The sequence below is a fragment of the Labeo rohita genome, chromosome 6 (genome assembly GCF_022985175.1).
Source record: "Labeo rohita strain BAU-BD-2019 chromosome 6, IGBB_LRoh.1.0, whole genome shotgun sequence".
Taxonomy (NCBI): domain Eukaryota; kingdom Metazoa; phylum Chordata; class Actinopteri; order Cypriniformes; family Cyprinidae; genus Labeo; species Labeo rohita.
The window spans coordinates 21,221,560-21,242,356 of record NC_066874.1 but is presented as its reverse complement, the minus strand read 5'-3'; the positions used below and the strand labels follow the sequence as shown (position 1 = coordinate 21,242,356).

Here is a 20,797-nt window from a genome sequence, read left to right as displayed (position 1 = left end):
TAATTTGGACGACTTTAAAGGCGATTTTCTTAGTATTTAATTTTTTTGCACCCTCAGATTCCAGATATTCAATTATTGTACTATCCTAACTAACCATACATCAATGGAAAGCTTATTTATTGAGCTTTCAGATGATGTATAAATCTCAAATTTAAAACAAAATGAGCCTTATGACTGGTTCAATCATATATGAATACTTATTTATTTATTTATTTATTTATAATTAATTAATTAATTAGGCATTTTTAAAGGTTCAATAAACTGTTCAATTCACATTTCAAAAATCAGACCATTATTTCATATGTCTGGCTTTTACAGGGTTAAATAAAAAGCAAAAATGGAAATTTAAACATTAAACATTAACATTAATAAACAGTTTATTTGATTCAGTAACACATTTAGACCATCAAACTTTAATTTCTATCCTTTTTCTTGCTCTGTATTCCTGATGTGACTCTGTTTCATAATTCCAGAGTTAAGCCTAGCGTAGTGAGAAGCGAAATGAAATAATCTCTCAACGCTGGCAAAGCGACGCACACGTCCTTCCAAAAGTCAAACTCTTCCATTTTGCATGTGAGGATATTTCGAGTAAATTTCCCTCTTCCGCTGTGTTTGTCTAACCCTGCCCTTATTTATTGTTCCATTCCTTCACTGCCATTTCCCTTATTTTATTTTGTTAGCAATTTGGTCAAAGGAAAATTCCTAAAGCGACATCTCTGTGTCTTCCATTAGAGTAATCGCAGAGGAAAGTTTGAGCAGCTGTCGTCAACTCTTTAAAATGCATGTTATGTTGTGCGGTGAAAGTCAGTTTTTCCTGTTAAGGGTGAATTTGTGATCTCATTGTGTGACATTTAGCAATACCGTGAAATGCTATTATATATATATATACACATAACATAATATGACTGGGTTAAATGTTGATTTACGTTATTTTTGACATGAGTATTTAAACGTTGGGTCCCTCAAGTCTTCTTTTCTGACTTTTAAAAACGATACACCGCCAGCATGACGTTTAATTTCTTTTACATGCACACATATTTATACTGTATACTCTCTCTTGCTTTTTCTCTGTGTATCGTGTATACAAACCCTTCTAGTTTCTCTTTTTCCAAGGTCCACGTAAGTTGTCAAGTACCTCAGTATTTGCTACCTTGTGCAGTTGATGTATTCTGTTTCATGTGTCAGTATATATTTTATAATCAAAAATGGATTCATGTGTTTTCAACACCAAATCAGCATATTAGAATGTTTTCAGCACTGTAAAAGTTCCGATATTCTGTTTCATATGTCAGTTTACAGCACTCAACAGTGTGTAAATACCTGAACTAATCTCCAGTCGCACTGTTCGCACGTCTTTTCACACTGCTGCAGTCCAGCCAGTGAAAGCATAGACGGCCAGGTCTTAACATTAAATAAACATTCATTAAACCATTGAAATAGGAGCTGCACATCTGCTGCAGAGTTCTCTCATAATGTTGTGGCTTTCCTGTCCACTTCAGCCACCGCCGGGGAAACTGGAGCTTATTTCAAACATGCGGTCCGGGTCGTAGCATCAAAAAAACAAGGCCACGGCTTAAACAAATACGCCAGAGTTTCTTTAACCTGAGCACAGGGTGGACAAACATAGCCGTTAAAGTGTAGCAGTCCTTCCCCCCCTGGTCCAGAAGAACACTAGCCCTCATTCAGAAACTGCCCACTGCACCGCAAGCCAACATCACAGACCTGTAATAGACGCAGGGTTAAAAGGAGGCCATTGAAAGGGACCTGTAGGTCACTGCTATATTTATAAACATTACTTTGCAGATTTTTTAGTGGCCTGACCGCATATCCTGTAATTTAACCCTCTTTCACACACCCAGCGCCACCCTTATGTAAACACTGTCACAGAGCATAGTGCTCCACTTTCCTCCAAAGCGTCAGGTGACAGGTACAGGTCTTGAGAACAAAAGTATAGTGCTTTCACAAAAAGGAGCTAAAGAAATCATTCTGAGCATCTCTTTTTGTCAGGTTCTCAAATTTTATGTTAAAAAATGATGGTAACACTACAGTAAGGTGTCATTTGTTAACATTAGATAATATATTAACTAACATGAATGAACAATGAACAATACGTTACACTATTAATCTTTAATGTTATTTAATGAAAATACAGTCGTTTGTTAGTTGATGTTAGTTCACAGTACATTAATTAACGTTAAAAAACACAACTTGTGATTTTAATAATGCATTAGTAAATTAACTAGGATTAACAAATGCTGTAGAAGTATTGTTCATGTTCATGTTAACTAAAGTTGTTAACTAATGTTCACTAATGAACCTTATTGGAAAGTGTTACCAAAAAGATTTATATTTTTTAAATAAATGCTGATCTTTTGAACTTTCTATTCATCAAAGAATCCTGAAAAATGTAAAAATAAAATAATATCACTGTTTCCACAAAAATATTAAGCAGTTATTAAACTGTTTAACATTGATAATAACAAGATATGTTTCTTGGGCAGCTTTGTCATCACAGAAATAAAGTTTTAGAATATATTAAAATACAAACAATTATTTTAAGTTGTAATAATATTAAACAGTATTACTGTTTTTTGAATATGTTTATTTATATGAAATAAATACTTTTATTCAGCAATGATGAATTAAATCAAAAGAGATTGTAAACACATTTTCTGTTAAAAAAGATTCTTTTGAAAAAAAAAAGAAAAGTATCACGGTTTCCACAAAAATATTAAGCAGTTATTACTTTTATACATTTTATTTAACATTAGTTATTTACATTTTAAAATTGATAATAAGAAATGTTTCTTGGGCAGCTTTTGGCATCACAGAAACAAGGTTTTAAAATATATTGAAATACAAACAGTTATTTTAAGTTGTAATAATATTTAACAATATTACTGTTTTTTTTATTTTATTTTTTAATAAAAGAAATATAATAAATTAATATATTTATTCAACAATGAAGAATTAAATCAAAAGAAACTGTAAAAACATTTGTTAAAAATGATTTTATTTCAAATAAATGAGGAAAAAAAAACTATGACAGTTTTCACAAAAATAGTAAGCAGATTTAAACTTAGATATAAACTTTTCAACATTGATAATAATTAGAAATGTTTCTTGGGCAGCTTTGCCATCACAGAAAATAAAGTTTTAAAGTATATTAAAATACAAACAGTTATTTTAAGTTGTAATAATATTAAAAAATATTAGTGTTTTATTTTATTTTATTATTTTATTTTATTATTTATTTGTAAGATATGAATACTTTTATTCAACAATGATGCATTAAATCAAAATAGACTAAAAGCTTTTTTTAATGCTAACAATGATTTCTATTTCTTGGTCAGCCTTGCTATCACAGAAAATAAAGTTTTAAAATATATTAAAATAAAAACAATTATTTTAAGTTGTTATAATATTAAACAATGTTACTGTTTTATTTATTTATTTATTTATTTATTTGTATGTATGTAAGAATTTAACTTTGATAATAATAAGTAATGTTTCCTGGGTTGCACAAAAATAAAGTTTTAAAATATATTTTAAAATTGAACATGTCAGTTGTGTTGCTGCCTGTGCAGGGTCAGAAAGCTTGTGGTTCTCATCAAAAATATCTTAATTTGTGTTCTAAATATAAACAAAGGTCTTATGGGTTTGGAATGCCATAAAAGTGAGTAATGACAGAATTTTCAATTTTGGGTGAACTATGCCTTTAATATACTTGATATATAAAAGTACACTTTTCTTTAATGCATATTTTCATTTCTTCACAAAAATTAGAGACATTAAGCACCACTGGCTTACTCCTGCAGTATCACTCCTGACCCCATAGAGGTCACAGACTCCTGTCTTGACCAAACATGTGAACATGTGATTATTCTTTCTTTTTTATTGTAGATATATGCAAAGCTTGGCTTGCTTTTCCACTCCTTCACCACCACCCTCTACTCCTGCCAACATCTGCAGCTCCTCTGCCAACACCAACATCCACCTTTCCCTTTTACTCTCTTTCTACACCCCCCTTTACACACTCTCTTTCTCTGTTTTTCTTAATCAGTCTCTTTTCAGTGGATTTATGGTTCCACAACATCCAACTCCAGAACCTGATGGAGTGTAGATGAAAGGAAATGCGTGCCTCTAGAAACATCACTATAAAGATCAAAACTCGCCAGCAGAAACTTTCCCAGCGGAATTATAGATCATTCAGAATTACAGTTTTAGAAAGTTTTAAAAGATTACTCACAAGCTGTGACTTGGAAAAGAGCAGCCTGGATATTCTTTATAAATTGTCATTTTGTACACCACACAAAAGGAAGAACGTTCTACAGGTTTGGAGTAACATTAAATGACAAAATTGATGTTTTTGGGTGAACTACTGTATGTAATGTATTAAATGGAAACTTCGTGCCACTTTGGCCAGCCGTGCGCCGAGTGATGATGACTCATGAGCTCAGCTTTAGTTACATGCCATTTTATTAGCATTTTACAGATGCTAATGCGTGTAAACTTTGATTGCCCTCAGTCACATCAGCAGTGAGTCATTTTCGTTTTATGAACGCACATTAATCAGAAGTCAGGCCTTGTTTATGATAGCTGCCAGTACACGCGGGTCTGCATCCCGTCAAGCAAGGTTCAGCACGGACCTTTCTCTGAAGGTTGTCTGTCTGGAGCTGGAAAAAGATCCTTGTCATGATGTTGGAGAGATATGAGAGCTATAGGTGAAGAGGCTTCAGATGATTACTGCTATCTGGCAGACAGCGTCTATTCTCTTAGCTGGGAGTAGTCGAGGCCTTGGGCTGCCAGAGCAGTCTGACACATGTCACCTGTGCTTCCTGACTGCAGAGTCAGCAGCTCTCCCTCAGTGGAGCTCACTTCTGTGGAAACAGACTGAATGGATCATCTGTGAGGATGCCAAAAATACAGTCAAACCAAAACTGTCTAGTATCACTATACAAACTACTAGAAACTATCCAACCTCTGTGTGGAAATAACAGGCTTGGTAGGTTGAGGAAAAAGTGTGATGCAGAACTTTTTTTGGCATCGTTTTGCTTGTTTAATCATTTTCTTAGTTAGTTAGAAGCACAAAACATACATTTTTGTAGGTTTTTATTAATGCTGAAATGTATTTGGATGTATTTTGATGTTTAAAACAAAAACATATTAAGATATTTGTATCAGTGCATTTGTATCATTTTATTGATAAGCGATTTACATTTTTAGACCAACCTACCCCCAAGGTACCTAGCCATTTTATGGTAAATATAAAAAGATATCAGACGTAATTGATCGAAATATGTAAGGAAATGACCACTTCAGTAAAAATGTAGCATTACTTTTTTTATTTTTTTTTTTTAAGTCGCTGACGGCACTGCTCAGGATGGAGATGAAGATCGCTGAATAAAGGCTTGGATTTGGTTCTGGCAAACAAAGTAAACATTACAATGATAAGTAACGACTGAACGATTGGAGAAATGTTATTCAATTTAAGGGTTTAAAGTATAATCTTGTTTAACATGATGTTTTTTTATAAATGAGTTGGCGGGAGAAATCACAAGGAACAGAACGAAATGTTATCATTTCGTATTACAAAAAAAACAAAAAAAACAATTTAATAACTTGCTTGCTATGCAAATCAAGCTAATCATGAAATACAGTTTAATTGAAACATACCTGTTTCACAGGTGTGACTTTACAGGTTCTGTTAACTTCTGATATCTGTGAAAACACTTGTAAAATTAGACAATATTAAAGTCAGTTTATATCACAGGCTTATACAGACTCTGTTGACTTAATTAATTAATCAGATCATATTTTTCACAATTATCTCAGGGTGGCAAAATATAATAATAACAATAGAATGTAGCTGTGCTACACGCCCAATTTGTTTTGGAGTTAATGGCTTGCTACTGGAAGAAACATTTTTAAATAGCGTTATTTTTAGCTTTTTTTTAGTTTTCATTTACATTTTAGTGTAAGTACAGTAAATGTATGTGCTTTTGTCATTTTTAATTATTCGTTTTTGTTGTTTATATTTAGAAACAGATATAAACGTATATTTTCATCTAAATATTCTATATGATTTATTATCAGTTATTTTTTCTTTGTAGCATTAATTAGTCTTTAATGTATTATAGGGATGCACAATAGTTGTTTTTGACGATATCCGGTATTTCTCAACTAATTTTGGCTGATAGACGGTGCTGATACAGATATATTTCCTTTTGTATCTCCTTTGCAGAGATTATAAACAAATTATTTTTCAAATTTTGATTTGCTTTTAACAATATCTTTCTTGTTAGAGTTACATAAACAATAATGAAGTTATTTTATAAGAGAACATTGAAAGCTTTGAGAATAATTTGGTCTTTTAGGGCTCCTTATATTAAGCTTTTATAATCCGTTTAAAAAAAAATCACACATTAAAGGTATAGTTCACCCAAAAATGAAAATTCTGTCATTAATTACTCACCCTCATGTTGTTGCAAATCCATAAGTCCTTAGTTTGTCTTCAGAACACAAGTTAATATATTTTTGATGAAATCCGAGCTCTTTCAGACTCTCCATTGACAGCAAGGGTTCTTCCACGGTAGACCACAAAAAATAAAATAAAAATAATGACTTCATTCAACAATTCTTCTCTCTTGAGTCAACCTCTGCCTACATCCAAGATGTTCATGTCTTTCTTCAGTCGTAAAGAAATTCTGTTTTTTGAGGAAAACATTTCAGGATTTCTCTCCATATAATGGACTGATATGGTGTCCCAGGTTTGAACTTCCAAAATGCAGTTTAAATACGGCTTCAAACAATCCCAAATGCGGTTGTAAACGATCCCAGCTGAAGAAGTTTCTTATTATATCAAAATGATCGGTTATTTCTAAATACTTTTTAATCTCAAACGCTCGTCTTGCCTTTCTCTCCCTGAACTCTGTATATTCTGACTCAAGACAGTTAGGGTATGTTGAAAAACTCTCATCGTATTTTCTCCCTCAACTTCAAAAATCATTTCAAAATCATCCTACATCACTGCAGAAGTACCGACCCAGTCTTTGCAAAGTTACATGTGAAGACGATCAAACACCCTTAACAAAATTGGTTTTGAAGTTGAAGGACAACATGAAATAGGAGTTTTTGACATACCCTAACTGTCATGAACTGGAAAAAAAAAACTGAGGTTGGGAAGAGCAAGACAAGACGAGCGTTTGACATTAAAAGTTGTATTGTTTTTTATGAAAATAACTGATTTTTCTGCTATATAAGACCCTTCTTCCTCGGCTGGGATCGTTTACAACCACATTTGGGATTGTTTGAAGCTGCATTTAAACTGCATTTTGGAAGTTCAAAATCAAGGGACCATATCAGTCCATTATATGGAGAAAAATCCTGAAATGTTTTCCTCAAAAAAACAATTTCTTTACGACTGAAGAAAGACATGAACATCTTGGATGACAAGGGGTTGAGTACATTATCTGTAAATTGTTGTTCTGGAAGTGGACTTCTCCTTTAACAATAACCGCTCTTTTGAAGACAGAATTACTACTGTCATGCTACTGCAAATTGTAGTTAAATTCTACCTAACTGTCTACTTATAGTTAATTAGGCTAGTCTCCAGTGTTGATACTCTCATTCCTTTCCATGCATTTTATAGGCAGCATTTTCAGCTAACGAGTCAGCACAACCAAAAGAGGGATTTTGGGAAATCCAGTTCCTCTATGTCAGTCTCCTCTGCCAGATATTTGAAGCGCTCAAAGGGAAATGTGATAGGATTGGCAGTGAATTCCAAAACCCATAACCTGTCAGAGAAAGGAAGTCGCTGAACGGTCATAGCAGCTTCACACACTGTCTTTATACAGTCCACATCTGCCTCGGCCGGGCACCAAAACAAAGTCAACATTTAATTTGAAATGAAGGAAACTTTGTATGGATATGAAATAATGGAAGGAGCAAAGCATGGAAAACTATGAAGTTATTTTTTCATTAGGACTGAAAGCTGCAGAGTGAAAGAGAAAGAGAGAGATCTAATGTGTGCCCATTAGGTAAAAGGATGATGCAACGACTAATTAGATAATTGAATTATTTGATTGCAATCAGCAGGAAACTGTTTGGATGGCTTGATGGATGAGCATCACGAGTAAGAATCAGTTCATAAAGAATATGGATATTTCAAGGTAACTAAAGCAGTTATCCCATTTTATCACTGTCAGATTTTAAAGGATGTTTCTACCATAGTAGTTCACCTCCAGAACAAAAATTTACAGATAATTTACTTACCCCCTTGTCATCCAAGATGTTCCAAGACGTCTTTCTTTCTTCAGTCGATAAGAAATTATATTTTTTGAGGAAAACATTTCAGGATTTCTCTCCATATAATGGACTTCAGTGGTGCCACCAAGTTTGAACTTCCAAAATACAGTTTAAATGCGGCTTCAAAGGGCTTTAAACGATCCCAGCCAAGGAAGAAGAGTCTTATCTAGTGAAATTATTGGTCATTTTCTAAACAAATTGACATTTTATATACTTTTTAACCTCAAATGCTCATCTTGTCTATGTCTGTGTAAACCCTGTTTTTTCCCGGTTCAAGACAGTTATGGTATGTTGAAAAACTCATTTCTTCTCCAACTTCAAAATTGTTCTACATCGCTGTAGAAGTACTGACCCAGTGATCGGGGTCGATTGCTTCGCTAGCTAAGACCCTTCCTCCTCGATCGTTCAGAGCCATTTGAAGCTGCATTTAAACTGCATTTTGGAAGTTCAAACTCGGAGGCACCGTAGAAGTCCACTATATGGAGAGAAATCCTGAAATTGTTTTCTCAAAACATAATTTTAAAAAACATATATTTTTTTTTACGACTGAAGAAAGAAAGACAAAATCATTCAGACGTTTGGGATTAGTAAGAGGTTTATAAGCTCCGAAAGCTGAATAAATAAGCTTACCATTGATGTATGATTTGGGACAATATTTGGCTGCGATGCATCTATTTGGAAATCTGGAATCTGAGGATGCAAAAAAAAAAAAAAATCTAAATATTGAGAAAATCGTCTTTAAAGTTGTCCAATTGAAGTTCTTAACAATGCATATTACTAATCAAAAATTAAGTAGTGATATATTTAAAGTAGGAAATTTACAAAATATCTTCATGGAACATGATCTTTACATAATATCCCAATGATTTTTGGCATAAAAGAAATATCGATAATTTTGACCGATACAATGTTTTTTTTGCCTATTGCTACACATATACCTGTGCTACTAAGGACTGGTTTTGTGGTCCAGGGTCATAAATCATAAATATGAGTATCCCACTGGGAAATTGCATGAAGTCAAGATTTATTGTACAGCACCAGTTTCTGATATTGAAATCCAAGGTGAACCATTGTCTACATATACTTAATATAGACTATAACTTTATAAAATTATTCTCCAGAGACTCTCATTGTCACATTGATATTGTTTAATCTTTTCAATAGCTTCATTGTTTTTAATTTAAGGGGAGAGACTGCAGGCAAAAACCCTGTTTTTTCGTGCACCTGTCAAGTTTGATAATTTGTTTTGTTTTGTTTTTTCATAGTGTTTTTTCAGATTAGTGGAAAGAAAACATCCAAAAGACAGTGTAAAGTGTTTCTTTTTTGCACTTTATCTATTTGTGTCATAAGATTTTAATTACAATTCATATTTTTAAAGGTTGTTTTCTCAAAATGAGTTTTGAGCCAGTAGCACTTACACCAAACTTTATATTTTTATTCCTGTCTATGTCCTGAAGTGTTTACAGAGTGATTTGTTTGTATATAATTTGCTTGATTTCATTTTGTATCATGTTGTCACTCATTTTGTTATTCAGAAAAACAGACAGAAAACAATATATATATATATATATATTGTTTTCTGTCTGTTTTTCTGAATAACAAAATGAGTGACAACATGATACAAAATGAAATCAAGCAAATTCCCTCTGTAAAAAACATTTGGAATATGTCATAAAAATGAAACAAGAATTTTCAAACTGACTTCATCCAGTGTTTAGATTTTAGTACTTGAAATTTATGCAAATTTGTGCATATTTCATTAAATAATGCTTCATTTGCATATTTAAACCTAACATTTTAGAATACTTGTAATGCAAAAAAATGTTTGCAATTATTAATGTAATCAGCCAAGTGGGTAAGTAAGGTGATAACTATTAGTTAATTTTTTACCCTATTCACCTGCAGTGTCTCGCCTTTAATTCATAATCACAAAAGCACGATAACATGAAATTTTACACCATTACTAGCTGAAGTGTTTCTGTTTTCCATTAGTTTATATGTACTGAGACAAAGCCAAATACAGCAATTTTGATTGACACATCAGCAAAATCTCACCATGGCCTCTTTCCCTTGCAGTTTATTTGGATAGCGTTGTGATTTTTCTGGGATCCTCAGCTGACTCAGCCGTTTACCCAGCCAACCGCATGTGAATAAGACGACGGTAATGGTCTACATAGTACATTTCGTCTTGGGAACGTCCAAAGTGGATGTGAAGGCAAGGTAAGTGCCCAAAGCGATGGTCTGTTGGGAGGTGAGATGACTCAAATGTGTCTCGCAGTGATTTCTGACAGAACTGGAAAAATGCCTTGGTGGCAGTTTTCAAACGTTACAGTTTACATCTTTAAACCGATCAAATTTACACAACCGAAGTAGCACTGGGAGAAAAAAAAAAAAAAAACTTCATGAGTGCAGCAAAACAATCAAATCACAGATTAATATCCGGGGTGAGGTCTGAGGGAAACTTCACCTTTTAATAACTGAAACTATCAACTCATGATATTATCGAACAGTGCGACTTGGAGGCTATTGATTTTGCCATTATTGTGTTTTCTAAAGTTCTAGCAAGGTGACACAGGGGGCTCAAACTCCATCCCTCCCAATGACCCCACGCTCCCACTGGACGAGTGCAGTTGATAAAGGACGTAAAGATCAGCTGCCCCTTGGCCTTTATAGATTAACGAATATGAGCTGTCAGCACCTCTCATCTCCATTTCCAATGATTTACGTCAAGTTTAATGAGTCTGCCAGGGCCAGATAACACACTCACAATGACTTCTGGGTCTGCTGTATGCATTATGCACACTGTCCGTTACAGCAGCGTTGCTCATGTGCAAAACTGCTTAAAAAGAGTTAGGTTGCTATTATAATAAAAGATATCAAACCTTATATTCTGTAGGGCATTGCGTTTTCAAATGAGAGTGTCTGTTAAATGTACTACATGTAAATTTTGAGGTTGTGCAGTATGCGGAGAAGCAGAAAATCCAGTGAAGCCTTTTGTTTTCATAGTATTTCAAGTAGCTTCCGGACAAATCCAGAGATTGTATCAGATCGCATAGTGAAGATTGTCCACGCAGCTGAACGGATTTGATAATTTTGTTTATCATTAATTACAGCTGTGTTTAATGTGACACATGTCTTAGCACAAAGTGTATCACAGTGCTGACTGATAAAGACTTGGCACAGAGGACTTAGCCAAAGCTTAGCCCTTGATCCAGAGTCATGAGCAGGGCAGAACGGCCTGGACATGCATGAAGGCCAACCGATCGGGTCCAGGAATAATAGCAGACTTTCTCTACAAAAACAAATGCAGGTTTCCACAGCTCACTGATCCTTGAAAACATTGCGCAAAGCGGTTCACCTGCCATTTGTTTTAAAAATAGGAATATTTACTTTGAAACTAATCTGAGATCTTAGGAATCTTAATGCAAAGTACCTTTTTAAAAATTTCATATTATGATGTTGTTCTTCTTTTTTAAACACCTGTCCTCAGAGCTTAAAGTGATAGTTCACCCAAAAATGAAAATTCTGTAATTATTTACTCACGTTCATGTTTCAAACCCATAAGACCTTCACCTAGAATACTTTATACGCAAAGAGACCCGGAGGAGAAGAAAATATTGAATAAAGTCGTTGTCTATACAAGGTCAGAAAGCTCTCTGATTTCATCAAAAATCTTAATTGGTGTAGTGAAGATGAACGAAGGTCTTACGGGTTTGGAACAACATGAGGGTGAGTAATTAATGACAGAATTTCATTTTCGGGTGAACTTCCCCTTTAACTCAGCGCTTCACATATAGATTGAAATATATACTAAACAAAGCTTTAACTGTAAGAGAACAGTGTGTACTATGTTATGACAAATGGAAGAGGTAAAGTTTAAAATACATCAGGTTTCACAGCTGTGCCCCTGTAGTTCTTGTCAACACAGGCTTATATTTATGAAAGCATTTGTAAAATTGCAAGTTTACAGCCTGAGGGTGCTTGACAAGGTCATACGGGCTCTGGTGAGTGTCATAGTGCTTTTTATAGTCATGGTGGTGTCATAATTTAGGTATTTTTGCCAACACACAAACTTGTTTTGGACATTTAGATTATTTTCCTAATGTGAAATCATTTTTATTATTAGCTAATGACACTGGAAAACTAAAATAATTAGTCAGCACCTTCAACTAACCTTAAACTAATCTGGTCAGGTGAAGAAAACCTGATCTAAGCTGAAAGTCAGAACTAAAAAATTGAAAACCATTCTAGTCATAATTCATTCATTAAGGTGAATGCTAGTATATATAAGATTTGAGAAGCAATTGTTTTTAGGGGGAGGGAGAGATTTCACTAAATGTAAATTAATACTTCTAAACATGTTTAACATATAACTAAAAGCTAAAATAGTTTAGTACATGAACTTGCATATTCTCATTTATGTAGCCTGTTTTTCCCTAATGTTTCAAAAATCAGTAAACTACAGTTTATGCGGCAAATGTGCAGCCTTTAAAATGTAAAGTGTGTTTACTTCATAAGTCATTTACTAGTGCTGTCAAATCGATCAACACGATGCCAGAGTTGTAAACCTTTGAACAGAATGAAGATGTGTACATTTTCAAATTTTGCCTAAATATCATATTTTTTTCATTTAGTACTGCCCTTTAGAAGCTACTGAAGATACATACATGTTTCCCAGAAGACAAAATAAGTTACATTTACCCTGATCCGAAAAATCATGTAACGACACAGTATTAAGAATCAAGTGTATGTAAACTTTTGAACGGGGTAATTTTTATAAATTCAACTATTATTTCCCCTTGTGGACTAAATGTAAATGGCTTTTACATGAAATATCTTATTCAGGTCAGTACTAAATAAAATAAATAATAAATAACATGCATTTTGTATGATCCCTTTTATTTTATTTTGGTAAAATAATTAACATTTTGCAGATTCTGCGAGGTGTGTGTGAACTTTTGACCTCAACTGTATGTGTGTGTATTTGTATATAATACAGTACACACATATATGTGACCCTGGACCACAAAACCAGTCATAAGGATTCATTTTTCAAAACTGAGATTTGTACATCATCTGAAACCTGAATAAATAAGCTTTCCATTAATGTATGGTTTGTTAGGATTGGACAATATTGACTATGAGAATAGTTTTTTTTGGACAACTATGAGAATATGTGGAATCTGAGGGAGCAAACAAATCAAAATATTGAGAAAATTGCCTTTAAACTTAATCAAAAATTAAGTTTTGATATATTTACAGTAGGAATTTTACAAAATATCTTCATGGAACATGATCTTTACTCAATTTCCTGATGATTTTTGGCATAAAAGAAAAATCAATAATTGTGACCCATACAATGCATTTTTGGCTACTGCTACAAATATAACCCAGCGACTTCAGACTGGTTTTGTGGTCCAGGGTCACATATCATGTAAACAAACTTTTATTCAGAATGCGATTAATCACGATTAATCGATTTGACAGCACTATCATTTACATTTCTTAAAAAATATTTAATACTTTTATAGGCTATAACTAGTAATGAAAACACCTGAACCCACAAACTGTAAAAATACGCAAAGACAGCGACTTGAACAAAATATTTTCTTTATTCTGCAAGAGAACTGAATATTGTGGAGTTCCATTGAGTATATACATGAGTTCACCTCATAACAAACGGAGAGTCTACAACCAATACAAACTATTGTAACAGATACAAGAAAATGTTTTGTGGTGGAAATCGTAACTGAAGAATACCGATAAGTCTGAAGCAACAATGATATTCAAATACTGAGAGAGAGGATTTCTGACATGCAGAGCTAAGTATCTCATGTCCTTTTGTGCCATAACTTCTCTAATAAGACATGAAACACTTACAAAAAAGCATAAATGGACCGGAGCCAGAGCAACATGTTTTATTTTCATTGCAGTATGTTTTTTTGGAGATCGGGAGCCCGTGGCTTATTGCTCAAGCTGAGTCTATAAAAATCCAGAGATGAAAACACTGCTGGTGTTAAGGAAATATTTCGATTTATGTAGAAGTGAGTATTCAGTCAATAAGATGAACACACAATAGTTTATAAAGATCTCAGATGAGATGTATTTATGTTGTGCAAACGGTACTGAACACGCTGTTGTCTATTGCTTCAGCTCCTCTGTCTCAGTTTTTGTGAACGTCATTTTGCTTTTAGTCACTGGAAAAAAAAGGGCTCCAACTTATTTCAGCTGAAAAAGCAGACGTTTTTCATAAGCTATATTAAAATTTATATTCGACTACACCATAAACAGACAATTAACAGTTTTTGTTCCACATCTTTTTTTAGTTTTACTTTTTTTTTTGTTTGATTTTTTTTTTTTACACAAAACAACAGTCAAGAGTACCAAAGAAGCATGCTGGGTTTTACGTATGTCAAAGTGGGAAGGAGAGTGATAGTTGTTTTTTTTTCTTTTTCTTTTTTTGAAAACCTGTTATTTTTATATATTTATATATATATATATATATATATATATATATATATATATTTATATAAGAAATGTGCTGGATATCATGGTGGGACAGCTGTGGTAAGAACACAAAAAGACTCCCAATGAGAATCACAATATATTCAAACCTGACTGCAAATAAAACTTTGCAGAACTGCACAAGAGGGCAAAAGCCAGTGCTAGTTAACAGTCCGGAAATAACCTTAGCCAGGTCTTCTAGTCACAACACCTGCTTTGTACAGAGTCTAACTGAAAACTCAAGCGGTTACGAGTCAAGAAAGGTTGTTTTGGTACATGCCCAAACCCTCTGAGCTTTTCAAGCGATGCACTGTTGATTCTGTCGGCTTGTTATAATGTGTAAGCTTCCCCCATTCCCACTTCAATACAAAAAAAAGCACTCTAGTAAATGTCTCTCATACGAATTCCCAACGCAATGCTTTTCATGTCCCTGAAAACTTTCGGAAGAAAAAAAGAAACAGAACATTTCATGCCTTCTTGAGTATAGGAACAAAGAAAACCAACAAACCCCACTGCTTTCTGCCCTGCAGAGAATGACAATCACCATTTTTCTTGTTTTTCCTAAACATAACCATACATTTCTGTGTGGTTTAGGGGTTGTCTGTTTTCTTAATGAATTTTACAAAACAAAAAAGACAAGTCTGTGAACCCAAAACTATTCCGTAAAGAAAAGAGGCATAGAAACACTTGATTTTGGTAACTTTAGAGGTGGTTTAGTGACCTAACGGACAAATTAATAACAAGAGTAACTGATGGCACGCACACGCACACAAAAAAAAGCATTCATCTTTTACAAATAAGTGAGTGCAAAAATGAACGATCAGCTTTAGGTCAAACTGTTCACTTTGAGGCTTAACAAAACTACATTTCATTTCGGTAAACAAACTGTCATTCGATTTTTCAAATGGCAAAAAAATGAACCCCCAGCCAATCCACAGTGAACCCTTCGATATACGGACAAGTATAAATTTTGCCAGACCACTGAGGGGCTAGTGATAGCAACCCAAAAACTAAGACACAAAATTAAGTCTGCATGGAAGCAAGGCAATACAAGGGAAAACAATTACGCGTCTCTTCATAACTAAAACGAAAAAAACCCCAAAAATCGAACCCAACTTAAATCTTTGGTCTCGATGCCTGGGAAAACGCTAATAATCATAGCAAACAAAGTGATTAGAACATTTTTGTGAATCGTTTAACATAAAATAACTTTGCGACCAGTAACTATAAAACTCCTCAAATATGTCGTGTGCTATACTGGACTATAATAATCGGAGATTCTCGAGCTCTGTGAACATAAATAAGCCCCTTTAACTTTCAACAAAACACACGAGTTCCAGTCTTAAGAGTAAACATGTTCAGACACGTTTATACTCAATCATGCCATAAAAGGGATTTCCTGTGTTTTAATAAATGTATCTATGTATTATTAAAGACATTCAATGGTGAGTGATGCAAGAGTTCAAGTAATAGACAGCGGGCCCCTTAGGGGCCCAGCTTCAAACTTAGAGAGAGAGAAAAAAAACATTTGGAGGATAGAACAAAATACATCATAAAGCTGGATCTATGCTATAGAACACACTAACCAAAAACTTTCCACAGAAAGCTGGCAACATCAAGACTGCTAAGACGTGAACGTTCGCACACACAGAGCTAAAATCAAGCAGCTGATCTGCTGAGGCTAGCGTGTTCTGAATGGCGAACGAGTTCAGGCCGATGCTACAGCAGACAAGACAAGAACACCGAGTTCTGCCAGTAACACCCAATCGAACCCATGAAAACCACAGTCATCTGCAATAGCAAATGGAAGAGCAACTGCAATGAATAGTGGATGGGAAAAACCTCCATCAGTTTCCCTGTCGGCATGTGGTTTTCATTAGGACTCTAGGTTGTAAGTTCATCTGAGCAGCTGATCGGACTGAATGCTCTGTCTGTTTCCCATCATCACCAAACTAACCCACCAAGCATCCACCAAAAGACTCCAACTAAAGTTTTCCATCTCAAATTACATAGAGATGAGAAAACAGGACTATTTTAAGATTTGGCAACTTCGTATGTGTTCGTTTGGATTCATAAGAAAACTAATTTTAGAAAAGAGGAAGCTCCACCCAAACTTAAACGTGAATGGGGGGAACAGTTTTTTTTAACGTTCAAGATACTTTTTAGCTGAATTTATGCTGCTTTTTTTAACCACAGCATTGAAAGAGATGGGTAGTTGGTGGGTGAGGGCTGTCTGTGCTGGTTAATGGCCTGTAAAACTCCTTAACACTCTGCTGTAGCTCTTTCAAAATACAACCAATGGGAAACTGAGAGAAAAAGAAACATAACAACAACGTGAACTCCGATACTAAACTGGACACCTGCGTGTCAGAAGCCCAACAGAAAACAGGAAGTGATATAACTGACGTACCGACAGTGAATATTGTGCATATAGCTTTGAATATCTTTTCATAAAGGTTTTATTGTGCGACATTAAAACCAACAGGCAGCCAAACAATGAAAAGTGTATTTTCTCTTTCTCTTTTCTGATACAGAACGAGTCAACCTGCTAAAAAGAGAAGCATAAAGGGGCTTTTTTTTTAAAGAAATTCTTTAAAAGGTTCAAGTGATTATCGCTTTTTGATGTCACAGAGAGCAGTTTGTTTTTCTCTCTGACAGACCACTTCTCTACCATCAAAAGCTGGATTGCACTTTTCTTCAAGTTACTGTACGTACTAAAGCACATCTGCTCTAACACTGCTCGCGGAGAACTTTTCAAACATGTTTGACAGGTACACAAATCCAATTAAGCATTAAGATGCCACGTTAGTTCAAAAAACGTTTTTTTTGTTTCAAATTTGGTGCAGCGGTCAGTTGTCATTTCTTATATAAGTGCTTTACGTCGACTGTGTCTGCGATTTTGGTTCTTAAAAAAAAAGGAGCTTCTGTTTACAGGACACAGATCCAAATTATTTTGAGTAATCTAATTTCATTCAATTAATATAAGCCAATTTTACCACAAAAAAAAAAAGGAAAGTCCTCCCCATGCCAACTTTGGTCTCTGCACTGAGCTGTAGCGATCTTAACTGCTTAGGAAAGGACAAGTTTTGATCCAGCTAAATGGAAAACAAGGACAAAAAATAAAAATAAACACCTCTAAGGTTAGTGTTAAAACAAGCTTTTGTTTTTAAGACTACAACACATTTTCACTTGTGCCCTCCCAAACATCCCACAACCCCTCGTTCAGCAGCAGTCACTGTGAGAACACTCTGGAAAGTGTCAGTCGTCTGTTTGCTACATAGTTTTTGCCTTTTTCAACACGTAAAGAGAGAGATGGAGACATTTAAACAAACTAAATATTTTCCTGCATTACATATAGTTTTGCAAAGACAATACAAAGAAACAAAACAAAAACAGCTGAATGAAAAACAAAAAGATGTGAGAAAGAGGCAGGAAACAAAAGCTTAAGCTAAAAGCTAAAACGGAGCATGTAAAAAGTCCCAGCTGGAGTTTAGGTAGCAGCGCAGGTCACCTGAAACTCGCCTCCTCTGCTTCCTTCTGCTTTTTTTTTTTTTTTTTTTTTTTTTTTTTTTTTTCACATTCACAAACATTTAAAACTTCCTTGTGCAAATCAAGCAGTCTTTAGAAAGAATGCCCTCCAAATTGTTCTTGTAAAAATATATAACTCCAAGGTGGCTGACGTGTGTGTTGCAGCAAGTGTTTTTTTCTTTTGTTGTTGTATGTTTTTTGTTCAGAAACTGTTCCTCCCCTTCCTTGAACAAAGACAGTTTAATTTTGGGGGGGGGGGCGAGTCTTCATCTCCGTGGGCCTGAGGGCATCTGTGCATACACTGGGTATGCCAGCCGCACATTGAGCGAGTCGTTGTGCTGGACCAGTGAGGTCTGGTGGTAGTGCAGGACCAAGTCTTTCAGAGTGCTGTACAAGTTGTAGGGCTCGGCGAAACCGTAGCCACGGGGCGTGCTGTAGATGACGCAGTGCTTCACCTCGCCGTCCACACTACAGACAGAAAAGAGACAGATCTTATTATCAATGCGAGGCAATCGGTTTGCTCAATGACATTCAAAGTTAATATTGCTCTAGAGGTGACTGATTCAGCCTCGCAGAACATAATCAAAGAGGATCAATGCACTGATTTGCATCGTGTAGCTGGGAAAACAATCTTAATATCATAAGATACTCACACAACAGAGCAGGCGTAACAGCCTTTCTTGCTGCTCTCGCGGATGAGGAAAGCTCCATCGGGTTTGCCGTGTAGCAAGTCCTCTGCCTGTGTTCTGTTAAGGTCCCCTACAAACCAGCTCTTCTCGTCGTAGTGTGGTAGATTCTCATCCTCCTCACTGACGAAGTAGGCGCTGTGATTTGAAGAGGAAATGTGTTAGATGCTGTGATGGAGCACAAACCTTAAGACCTATTATGCCTCTTTTTACCATTTTATTATATTATAAATGTAGACTTGTAGTAAATGTGTTGAAGGCGGAGTAATGGAATATAATAACAGTATTTTTGTGGTTAAGCTATAGCGTTTTTGCATTTATACTGATTGTATTTAGACGACAACTATAGACAACCATATTACATTTTTACCATGGTATTGAGATGCTATATTTGTGGTTTTAACAGTGGTTATCATGATCTAAATGTATGCTACTATGGTGGACCAATGGTCTTCCAAAACAAACAAACAAAAAAAAAAAAAAACCCACAACCCTCAAACAGTCAGAATAATTAAATTTCACCATATAAAAATGAGGTTGCTACAATTATTTACTGATATTATTACTGATATTTCTTTTTGATAATCAACATAAATCTACATCTGCATCCTAACTCAAGCTACTATCAAATGTGTATTTCTAAGAGGAAAAAAAAAAAGTTATATTATTATTAATATATCAGGCAACATTTGAAACAATAATACTCATTAAAACATGCAGATACTAAAATTATATTTTTCTATTAAGATATTTATTTTAAGGAAAAATGACAAGTGTAAAGAATTAAAAAAAAAAAAAGAAAAAAAAAAAGAAAAAAGTGATGTTCTGATCATAAAGAATAGTTAAAAACCACAATTAACGTCTGGTTTTTACAACTTTCATATTGGAGCAAAAATCTGCCTTTAAACTTGAAAGAAATATAAATTTGACATTTATCGTGATAATTATCTATTTTGACTGATAAGAAAAAAATGATCGTGATAATTTTTTGGGCATATCACCCAGCCCTAGGCAGCAGCATAATATACAGTAAATAAATTAATATGTCCACAGCTCTCTTGTCTTCTCTGAGGCTGGGACTCTAAATAGTGTTCTGTGCATGTCAGACAGAACAGTTAGCATGCTTTCCTCAAACTTTCACCATGGCGTTAGAATGGGTACACCATTGTCGCTTGCGAAAACACAATGGGTGCGCCGTGGGTGGAAACGTGCAGATTAAGGGGTGATAATATCATAATATGATCCCCTTTCTACGTCATGTGGGGAGCAAAATCTGAGTGGCTCGTGGTTGTTCTTTTTCACATTTTCTGGGTTGGTAGATGCACTGGACACTTATAGCACTTAAACACAGAAAAAGTTTGTGATTTTCATGATACGTCACCTTTAAAGTAATATACAACAATTTGACTTACTCATCTGTGTTCTCGTTTTTGATCCCAAGCCAGTCGTTTATTCGTTTCTGTCGAACACCTTTATGATTGAGCCAACTGCATGAGAAAGAAGCAAAGGAGAGTTTACACATGGAGGAAAAAATGTCAACTCAAAGAGAACAAACTGCAAAGAAAGATTCTTCTTACACAAGGTACTGATCTCTAATTTTTCTGAGCTGAATGAGATCTGGTTTTAAGCTGTTCATTTTCTTGTCCGTCTCCCTGTTGTCCAGAGCCTGCGTTTTCAGGTCCTGTTCAAGCCGGGTTTTACTGTCGTGAATCTCACCAAGACGGGATTTGAGCTTCTCGTAGTTCATCATGATCCTGGGAATAAACAAGAAC

General features: G+C 34.8%; 1 protein-coding gene across 3 annotated transcripts in view; it reads right to left on the bottom strand.

Annotated features, from left to right (window-relative positions):
• Positions 1-13,900: 13,900 nt before the first annotated feature.
• Positions 13,901-20,797, bottom strand: part of pik3r3b (phosphoinositide-3-kinase, regulatory subunit 3b (gamma)) — a 188,119-nt gene continuing 181,222 nt past the window's right edge. For all 3 annotated transcript variants that reach the window (XM_051111861.1, XM_051111863.1, XM_051111864.1), the window contains 4 exons: positions 20,603-20,779; positions 20,438-20,512; positions 18,993-19,163; positions 13,901-18,807 (listed from right to left, as the gene is read on the bottom strand). In XM_051111861.1, coding sequence (XP_050967818.1) covers positions 18,606-18,807; positions 18,993-19,163; positions 20,438-20,512; positions 20,603-20,779 — 625 coding nt within the window. In that variant the 3' untranslated portion in view covers positions 13,901-18,605. The remainder of the gene's footprint in view (positions 18,808-18,992; positions 19,164-20,437; positions 20,513-20,602; positions 20,780-20,797) is intronic.